The sequence below is a fragment of the Geospiza fortis genome, unplaced genomic scaffold (genome assembly GCF_000277835.1).
Source record: "Geospiza fortis unplaced genomic scaffold, GeoFor_1.0 scaffold10, whole genome shotgun sequence".
NCBI classification, from domain to species: domain Eukaryota; kingdom Metazoa; phylum Chordata; class Aves; order Passeriformes; family Thraupidae; genus Geospiza; species Geospiza fortis.
In genome coordinates, this window is record NW_005054326.1 from 5,835,116 (window position 1) to 5,846,230 (window position 11,115).

The window sequence follows — 11,115 nt, forward strand, 5'->3', positions numbered from 1 at the left end:
ATAAATTAAGTATGTTCTGGCAGAGCTTCTGTAGAAGATATCAGCAGTAATCCAAACACCAGGACCTAGCAAATTGCATGGGTAAAATCCTAGCTCCGTTAGAAGCAATAGCAAAACTCCCATACAGAGCCAGAATTTTAATTTCTCATGCCAGCTGCAACACGTTGCTATGGCTTTGGGCAAACTACACTAATTCAGCCTCCCTAGTTCAAAAACATAGACCAATGGCTTTGGGCAAACTACACTAATTCAGCCTCCCTAGTTCAAAAACATAGACCACTAAGCACTGTTTTTAGAGAGACAGACTGTGGAGGACACACAGAAGGGGTCCATACAGTAAAGGGCACTATTATCAATCAGTGCAGTTTAACAAACAGGCTACGTCAGCAACTCACCACCAGAGAAATACTCCACGGATATGAATACCAGGCCTGCAGTTCCTGCCTGGAAAATTTATTTCTTGTCCTGTGGAAAGCTGGTAACAGTGTCTTCTTTATGAACTGCATGCACAGCAGACTGGCTGAAGCTCTGGTGCAGATGACTATCTTCACTAGTTTGATATTTTGAGGATTGTGTTCGGGTGCTCTGCATCAAACATCAGTTATGTTCTCTCACAGCCAACGTGTGTAAGTGAACAGCTGCCTTCACAGGTCAGAGATTAACAAACACTGCTACACAAATGCACTTATTAACTCTGGATAACACACACATTTGTATAAAATGAATTCTCTGGTGTTCTTGCAAAGAAGTTTTATGGCTGTGTGAAAAGCAGCTATAAAATGAGATTTGGCTCCTTGGTAGGTGGCATGTTACAATTTTTTAAGAAATATTATTCTTCCCATATAAATGCACAACAGATGTAACATTCGACCTAAGCAATAAGATTTATTACTGTTTTTAAAGCAAATTCAGCACAGCTTAAGAGAACACTGTACAGAATTCTTTAAGCTAGGAAGAGGTTCTTCTTGTCATCAATGCATGCTTTGCATTTGTCAGTTCTTGCCCTCAAAGCCCACAGTTTGGTATTTCAGGCTTTTTACAAAGGTGATGATCCTGCAACTCAATCTGCTAATGTAGCACATAGCAGGCTCCCTCCAGTCACAGCAGTCCTGGGCTCATCTCCTTGCTTTTGGTATCAAAAGAAATGTGCATGGCCTCTTTGGTCTCTTTTTGAGCCCCCAAAACATTTCATGTGATTCATGTTAGGCGTTATTCCAACAGCACATGCAATCAAAAGTAAGTGTCACACATTGTTTGGCAATGAAAAATAAACATTACAGCTGTGATCAAAGAGCATGTCTTGCTTGTATTGTCTTACATTAATTTCTTTACCTCATGCACTTTTGTATAAATAGTGACGGTTTCATATTTTCTTCAGAAGCCACAGTTCTTCTGTTTTCTAAAAATAACCTGCTTATGCATAATCTTCTCTTTTCAAAGCACTGTTCTTCCTTTTGTTAAGTTCATTTCCAAGATTTCTGTGCATGAAAAGTGGTGAAAGAGGATATGTGCAATTTCACTAACAAACATGTCGAAAATACCTAAAAATGAGGAACAATTCCTGGATAAACACCTTCAATGGTAAACAGTTCTGTGAGAAATGAAGAGGCCTCTATGTTCTGCAGTAATTTTACATTTTGTATAAGGGCACAAAACACGAAAATTAAAACATACCTGAGAATAATATTAAAATCTCATTTCAAGAAAATTTTTGTTGCTCAACAGCTTTAACTATCAAGTCGTTTCACAGTTTTTGCATTTCACTTTATGTAACATAATCCAGATGGTCCAGCAGGCAGCCCCTGACTGACACTGTCTCAGGTGAATCCTGCAGCTGACACTGCTGTGTTCACATTTGAGAAATCCATGCATCTGGAAGTTCAACTCCTACCCCACCATGAACAGAGCCAAACTCTCAAACTGTGAACCTTTATACAGCCTACAAAGAGAATTCTAGCATTAATATACCACTTCCACCTCATTTTTCTGTTATGAACAACTTGTAATCAAAATTGTTTTCTGATCTCAAGTTCAAAGCACTGCACGAAATTTGGGGCTGCCCAAGCACATTCTCTTCCCAAAGGCAGGCATGGGAAAAAGTTCTTGGATGCTGCTCTAAAAGACCTAGGCAACATAGGGAATGCTGCAGATCTCAGATCATATCAAAAGCATCCCCTCAATTTAGATGGATCCTTTCCCAATTCATCACAACAACATCTGTCTGCAGATTCTCTCTGAATTGGTGTTCTCCAAAACTCTTCTAGTCCAAGAGCAGTTCATCTGCCAGCTCCCTAGACAAAGAACACTTTCAGTAGCCCTTTAGGAGGCATGCTGATCATCTTTAAGACTGTAATCCCACTGAGTGTCTCATGTTGGTGATTGCATATCAATCAGGACAAGCAGTTCCCAGATGTTTTAAAGGGATGCATCTGATTTCTGCCAGAGAAAAATCACATTAAGTCTTCACCTCTCATGCATGGCTGTCAGTCAGGGTACTGACATCCATACAGATGATGCACATTGGATTTGAAGAGTACCTGTGTGTATTTGCAGTGAGTATCAGAAATAGATCCACAGACCAGGAAAGTTTTGGCCTGTCCAGTGCCCAAGCACTGCTTTAATTTTCTTTCATTTTTCACTGGTTTTCCCTGACTAGTTTAACAAAAGAAGTAGCAGTGGAAGAGGTGTCCAAAGCAAGCAGCTTGGCCTCCTCACACATCCCCTTTATGATATGGTTTTATGCTGAGACTTTTTGGTATCTGGAATAGTGTCTGGCTTCCTTAAACACAATGGGAACATGCAACTCTACTGTATCCCACCCACCTGGGTTAAAACCTGATATCCCAGAGAAAAGAATGCTATTTTCACTCCTAAGATCATGAAGTTCATAGCCATGCCTGCTGTATGCTTTTCTGCAGTGAGGGAAAATCAATTCTCTGCCTACCTGCAGAGACAGCCTCTTGGACTTGAACAATGTCCTCGGTCAGAGACAGAGATCCTTGAGGAACTGACCACCAGACTGCCAAATATTAACAAAAGATTGACTGGGGCATATCTCAGGATGAGGACTGGGTACTCCATTACATAGTGCATTTTTGCCTATCCTTTGAGCAAATTTCAGTACAAGGTATGGGGATTTCAAAGTGCCCATATTAAGGAGTAAATCACAGAAAAGCTCATCAAACCATAGGCACAAGTGAGGGGCTTTTGAAGTTCTGTATCATATGTGTATGTCAAATGAGGAGACTGTTCTACAGCAAGAAATGCAACTGATAAATTGCATTGCTTCAAGAAAAAGATTTTATAAAAATTGCTTAAGGTTTACATTTTCAGGTCTTTTGAAAACTCCCTGAAATATCCAATAACATTGTGGCTGACAAAAGAAGAAAAGGAGGAAAGAAAAAGACAGGAAAGCATTATGGAAACAGGACAGTTAATCATTCATGTAGTCTACAATTCCTTTGGCTCAAGACAATCTCAAGACAGACTCTGACTTTGTAGTAAGGAAAAAAAATCTCTACTGTCCTACCATCTCTCCTCTGCAATGTATGATGGAATCCAGAGCCACAAACTGCCAGGACTTCACAGGCAAAGGGCATGTCCTAAAGCAGAGCATTTCATGGCTCCCTCACACCCCACAGGCAGCCTTTTTCCCTAAAGCAAAGAATCTCACAATATCATTTTGTGTGACATTCTTTAAATGTTTTGAATTAACACTCCCAAAGTACATTCATTTCAGTCAGATTGTGCACATGTGGGTTTTGGGGGACTGTTGAGGTTTGGGGTTTTCCAGGCTTTTCCTCAGCTTGATATTCTGCACTCTTCCTGGAGCTGGCCATTGTGATTAAAGATTCTGCTTTGTAATAAAAGCAAGCAATGTACTTCAGTTCTGAAAGAGAGACAGCAAAAAGAGGCAGCCAAAACACGTGGCAATTCTTATTTTCGTTTCACAAGTGACAAAACAGCATATGCAGTTCAACACCCAGGATCAGTTAATTTTATCTGGAAAAGCAGCTTATGTAAGTTCCCATTTGCTATGATTACAACCTCCATTACACTAATTTCCTATGTAAAGCCACTGTGGTGCCCACACAGATCATCTTTACACTTTGGGATTATGGGCATGGGGCAACGTAAGTCACCAGTTATCACCCTTTGTTTTATTTTGCAATACATTCATGATTCTCTATCCTTCCAATGGCAAATACATCATGCTTGGTTGGCAGTGCTGATATCTGATATTCCACGATTACCTCGGTTCAAAGCGAGACAGTAAATGCACATTTGTGGTACTCTCCCTTTAATGTAGTACAAAGCTGGACACAGCTCAGAAAGAAACACCTAAAATCCATTACCTATTTATGATCATGTACAAATGGGTATTTATCATGTTAAAAGAGAACCATATGTTAAAGTGGAGGCCAGAGCCCAATAAATTTTTTTGGATTAAAACCCTTTTCAAAAAAAAAAAGGAATAAAATAATTAACATTTGCTTTTGCCAGTAGAAACATTTGCTCATGAATCTTCTGGGAAGGGAAAGGCATTTAACCTTTTTACATGCCATTCCCTCAGACATCTCTGACCCCAATGCAAAATAGACAACAAAGATTCCCAACTCCACAATGCTGATTAAACTCTTGTATGAAACATCTGGATGAAATTTTCTTGGCAGCTGATTTGAAAAGTATACAAGAAGCAGAACTAGGGAGCAGCCATAGTTCAGCTTAGTGACACCAAGATGATGCTATGCAAAAGCAGATTTTACCTTGAACACATCAACTCCTAAATATAAGCCTGTGAGAGTGCAAGCAACCTCATTAGCAGAAGAAAAATAAATCCATTTTCTACTCTGCACACCAGTATAGAGAAGGCAAATGGGCTTTGAAAGAAACCCAACTTGACAATCTTGTTTCTTTTAATAAAATAATAAAGGACTTAAACAGTTTACCTGCCTAATACCTAACTTCAATTGACAGGTAAGAGAGAAGTCACCAATGCCCTTAACTTCCAAAAACTATTTCTTAAATTCATGAATGATTTCAAAACTTCTGTGGTTTCTGATAAACTCCCCAACAAACTGGATGTACTGCTCTCCTACTTACTGTCTCAGTCAGTACACTCCCAGGCCTAAATTAGCAAGTGACCTGTAATTTTCATAAACTGACATTCAAAATATTGTATATCCCATTCAAAGGATATCTTGGCCCTCTTCTGCCTGACCTTAAAGAGCCTGTCCAGTGCAGCTCAACAGACCATTCTTTTTTAGAAATACAGACCCTGGAATTCTCACAATTTCCACATGTACAACAGGCCTAAAAACAAGACATTTTCACTGTGCTATGAACTAAGCAGCATCAGTGAAAAACCTACATGAACCAGGCCAACTTTACTCTGTAGCTGCTGGGGAGAGGAAGGGAAAAAAAAAATAAAGAGGAAGCAGCAGCACAGAAACAGCCTTAGAGTCTGACAAAAAGGTGCAGGAAACAGGAAAGTGTAGGAAACATTCTGCCCCACAGCCGCCAGGCCAGGAAAATTCCAGAAGGAATGGGCAGAGATCCTCTGGCCTTTTCCAGAAGCCAAGGCACAGAATGCTTCAGATTTATCAGATTCACAAAATAATAACAAAATGAAAGCTTCAGCACTGACAGAGCCAGCAGTCTGTAATTTACTGTAGTTTTGGAAAATTTGATGGGGTATGGGAAAGACTTTGACTTTTTATTTGGGACACTGCTGTAAAGAAATAGATTATTAGTATGTGTTAAAAACTGATTGGTGAATATTTTTAAATCATAAAGAAATTAACACAGAGACAAAATCTGGTCTAAACATTTTATCTCAAATCCAAAGTTCACATTCTAAAGCACCCCTACAGCTTTTTGCTACACCACTGTGATCCCAGTAGACCTAAAGGAGGGGCACCTATTCAAATTAGTACTGCTATCACTTCCTCTCTAAATGAACTTCTCCACAAACACCTTGTCCTATAGAACTCTTTAGGTTGGAAAAGACCTTTAAGGTCATCAAGTACAACTGTTAACCCCGTGTTCACTGCAAAACCCTGTCCCTAAGTGCCACATCTACGTGTTGCTTAAACACTTCCAGGGATGTTCATTCTTCCCACTTCCCTGGGCAACCTGTCTCAGCGTGTGACCACCCTTCTCATGAGGAAATAATTCCTAATATCTAGTCTAAACCTCCAGTGGTGAAACCAGCCTTCAAAATTCAGGAAAAAAATCTGGCAGAAGAAATTTTAGCATGGAACAAGAATAACCAACTGCAATGCAGACCAGAAATACAATCACAGAGTGTAACAGTAAGAAGTAAGTTTGAAGCTGTTCTTCTTCTATCAAAATAAATAAAATATTGCAAATATTTTGTACCACATTATTCAGTACTACCACTGGAATGGTAATGAATAAAAAAAAACAGAAGAGATTATCCCATGTATAAGCCAATATTCATCAATAATAGCAGAAATAAGCTGTCATGTAGAACATCTACATGAGAGGGACACACCATTTGTCCAGGCAGGAGCTAATATTGATGTAGATTTAGGGTAGCCACCTGCTAGGCAAGCCACTGTAACTCAAGCAAATTGAATTCATGGCTAAGAGAAATAATTTAAGACTACTGCATCAAGGGAAAATCTGCCATTTTGTTAAGACCCTTTGACATAACCAGTGTTTGCTCTGAAACTCCAACAGACACCTCTCTCTATACATTTGGTCTGCACCAAATAGGGAAGGTGTGCTAATATTGTGAATCCAGCAATTTGTATGCAACCAACAAACAATTAAACTGAGCAGTAAAAAGCAGGTGATTGGAAAACATGGAACCAAGGCTTACAGTGTATCAAGAAATGTCCTTACACTTAAAAAATTATAATGCACTCCAAAATCCATTTGTTCAGGCAATCCATGTACAACAGAAGGCACTGTTATCCATACGAATCTATCAATTCTGCACAGCAAAAACCTGAGAAGTGCAACTCAATTAGATGCAGCCCGGTCCCTCCCGGTCATCCAGGTTCCTTGAGGACGAACATTTCCTTTCAGTCCATCAAATTATAAAAACACCACAAGAATTTGTACCTTACAGTAGCTGGTTAGAAAGAGCATTCTGGTGGGGGAAGCACACTGCTATTTCCCAGAAACCTTCAGCAGCATTAAATTACCCTCCCCTATCACTCAGAAGTCACGATGATTTCAAGAAAATGTAATGATGAGACCCTTCCCATTGACCTTTGTAGCCAATCCTTCAGTTGCCACCGGGAGTATTTCCAGCAAAATTAAATGCTGTGATCAGTCCTTTGTTGTCAAATGTGTAGCCACTTTGTTGTTCTATTGTCTTAGTCTCTAGAATTCAAAGAAAAAGGATATGAGAAATAGTCTACAGAGAACACCTTTGTAAGAGACAATCCAGCTCAATTATGCATACAAAGTTATGGAAAAAACTCTCAGCTGAGTCAAAATTTCATTCCCTAAATGCAATGACAGGAATAAATTACCCTCAGGTTTTTCTGAGGGCATAAATGTGCACACCTCTACAACAGAGTTGAGAAATTAATCCTTTAACAAGTCAGTCTATGCTACACTATTCTTTCTGATTAAATTTGAATTTATTTTCCATGATGCAAGCTTTCTACACATCTAAAATCTCACACTAACTGCAAGGCAACATAAGTAGTTAAAAAGTTAGAAAACTGTTAAACACATAATAACTGATAGTAATCTTCATCAAATGCCTGGCTACTGATAGATATTGCCTTAATTTGTTCTTCATTTCAAATGTCAGATTGTGTAAAACTAGTTCGTACCCTGTTGAAAAAAAACAACAGCACAAGTCAATGAGAAGGCAATTAATTAGAAACAACAGCAAACTTACTCTGAATAACACACACTTCCAGGCAAGGAATAATGTAATCATGATATCCTGCTCACGCTTCCTAGAAAACGTTAATTAGCACAGAGGTGGTTGTTACAGATTAGAAGCAGTTCCAACATCTCTGCAAGAGCTGAAAGGGGCCCAGGGAAGTGACTCACCTGCAGCAGTCCTCCGGTGCTCTGCTAATGTGTAGATCTCCTGCAGCTGTTTCTTCTGATCCTCACTCAGTGGTGCAGTCAGGGAGTGGTACCAGGCTGCATCCCGGCTCTGCACCGCTGTCAGGGCAGCAATGGAGGAAAAGGGACCATCAGCTTACATACAAGTTCATTTCAGAATAACAAACTGAAACACATGAAATTCTGGCTGGTTTTAAAACAGAATCTGCACTGCAAAACAAGATCAGTATTCCTGTCGGTTTTCTTTGCACAGAATTCCCACTCTAATAGAGGCAATCCATTTTGGGGAACTTAATTACATCCTTTGCTTTCTAAAACAGAACGTTAACCATGCGGCCATTATTCATGGACAATGTGAATTGAATCTTCTCGTTTAAAACTCATATGAAAACTAAAAGCAACAGTATTAGTGAAACAGGAAAGGGAGAAAATAATTTCTCCATTAACATCAAGAAGGTGACAAATATTTCTCTATATACAAGTCCCTCTAGTGCCCAAGCCCCACTTATTTAGGCTGTGATTGAAAAATTCTGAGGCAGAACATGAAGAGAATTAATCTTTCGCTGTATTTGCTACCTTTTTTTTTTGCAGCACTAGTAAGCCAAAAAATTGTAGGACTAACATTAGAAAGTGAGATCACATTTTACCATTTCAGTAATCTAAACCATTACTCATAACAAAGAAAAGTATTTTCCCCAGTGATGACCATAAACATCTCCAAATTAAAACATGATTCCATTGTGTTATATCATTCTGCCAGCCAGCAAACACATACTCAGAAGTGCTTGTGTAAAAAACTGGTATTCATCAACACCATTTTCAAGGTCAAGAGGTGTGCTGAACCCTTCAAGAGCAGTCTCCTCCAATGCGTCTTCATCCCAGTCATCATCATCATCATCATCCTCATCCTCTTCCTCTCCACCTCCAGCACTGCCACCTCCTCCTCCACCGTGGTTCTCTTGCATTGCCTGGCTCACTTCATTTGTCTCATCCTCATCGCTCGGTATCTCTTCTGCAAAAGCATTGATATGTTTTGTAAAACAAAGTTTAAAATTGTAAGGAAACAATGACTGATGAATTAAAAACAATTAGTAAATCCAGGTTTTGCCTGGAAAGGGGACCATCTGTTAACATCCCTTCCCCAAAATCCTTAATAGTCTTATGTTAAATGTTAAAATGTTTCCTACATTCAAGATCAGTTAAACTTTTGTTTCTACGCAGACCCGAGGAATGTGGAACTGCCATCTTTTTTCTTCTTTCATTTATGGAGTCATTGTGCAATTGTAGGGTCCAACATTTTTGAGGAAATGTCTTCCAAGAAATGGTCCATCACTCTGCTTTTTAAATTACAGAGACTTGCATCAAATTCACAAATGCACATAAAACCATGAGAAATCCATCTGTAGACCAACTGTATGCCTTCTCTTCTTCATCGTTGCCTTATTTGAACACCTTAAGTTGGTGTTACCTTCCATTCTGCTTATGAAACTCTGACCCCCTGAATTAAATGCAACTATAACCTGCAATTCTAAATACTGCTTTTTATTACTTAAGGAAAAGCATTTCTAACTTATAATCAAGATTTTTAAAAACCAAACCCTTCATTTCCAAACCTGCAGCTCTTCCTCTGTTAAGAGCTTAGAAAAAATAAAGATGACTATAGATGCAGCAAGCAGGGACTGAATCACAGGACAGAGATTTGAACATTCCTGTGCTGTTTCCATACTGTATTCCTATGTATTGAGAAGAATTCTGTGATTCCATTACAGAACAATTATGGGTGAAAGGTGAGTGGATTACATAATCTGCTTACATCCAATCTGATCTTCAGACCTCAAAACATCTATCCCTTGTCAAACACATTTGCCTGCAATGCTGTGGATAATTCCCACCCCTCAATTCCCTCTGTAAGGCATTCCTTGATGTTTTTTCTCTTCTGGCAGACCCAGAGGTTAGAGGCCTGTGTGCTCAAGGAACCTCAGCGGTCTCAAACTTTACTCTGCAAACAACTTTCCATTTGGACAAAGACGATCTGCCAGGATCTCCTTCAAAATTCATTCAAAAAGGTCTTTCAAACAGCTGGGTAGTGGAACAGCTTCTTTCCAGGAAGTAAAAATATACCTAGTGGAGTCCTGGCAAACTCCTGCTGCCTATGTGAGAAGACAATATATTCACAACCCAGAGGAGTACACCTGCAAGTTACTCTTGAACCAATACTACCCTTTCAAAAATGTTAGCTGTTACACCTTGAAACATTTTGATTACACTTTGGGAGGAAAAATCAACTCCTAAGATGGTATTTCAAGCACCCAGTAAGCCGAGCTATTTTCAGCAGACTAATGAGTCTTAAAAATGAACTGCAATTTCTTACCCCCTTTAAATTAAATCCAGACAAAATCCACAATGTGAAAAGGGGAGATTTTACCATTATCTTCTGCAAAGTGTTTTTCATCTTTAGCATGATCCTCGTGTTCTGTGAGCTCTCGTGAGGCGCACACTTGTTTTAAGCCCAAGAAGAGGAGGAGGATTGAAGGAACAATCTGGGCAGCCACAGCATCCACTGCAGGTGGTCGGTTCTGCAATTCCATTAGGATGCTCAGTCCTATTATACACATCTTTCTGTCATGGAGTCTGAAACAAGACACAATTGTTAGACAAAGCCAGTTTTTCACTGCAAGGATATACAGAGAAAATTAAAATCCTGGTGCTTGACATGGTAGCAGAGGCTATGTTCAAAGTCTATGTTCAAAGATCCTACACAAACTATTTTCTTCATTCTGAATGTAAGTTTCCCACTGAAAAGTACTCGTCCAAGAACAATTAAACATCTTTCAAGCATTGGTCAAATTCCTGGAGCAACTTTTTCTGATTACCAAATGCAAAATTTGTAATGCTAAATAAATACTGTTTAATAATTATGTAGACTATCTTGTCTTTAATAAAGCATTTGATACAGATTATCATTATTAAATAGGATGGAAAATTAATTTGCCTTGGCTTTGATAGCAGTACTGTTTCAGGGACGGAAATTGGCAAAAACTATTAGTGAAGAGC

At 39.1% G+C, this 11,115-nt stretch overlaps 1 protein-coding gene across 1 annotated transcript in view; it reads right to left on the reverse strand.

Moving 5' to 3' along the window:
- Positions 1–865: 865 nt before the first annotated feature.
- The window catches only part of IPO8 (importin 8), a 39,222-nt gene continuing 28,972 nt past the window's right edge, over positions 866–11,115 (reverse strand). Inside the window, exons 21-24 of the mRNA XM_014307033.2 lie at positions 10,487–10,692; positions 8,837–9,073; positions 8,044–8,160; positions 866–7,356 (exon numbers count right to left, since the gene is read on the reverse strand). Of these exons, the coding sequence (XP_014162508.1) occupies positions 7,259–7,356; positions 8,044–8,160; positions 8,837–9,073; positions 10,487–10,692 (658 nt within the window). The 3' untranslated portion in view covers positions 866–7,258. The remainder of the gene's footprint in view (positions 7,357–8,043; positions 8,161–8,836; positions 9,074–10,486; positions 10,693–11,115) is intronic.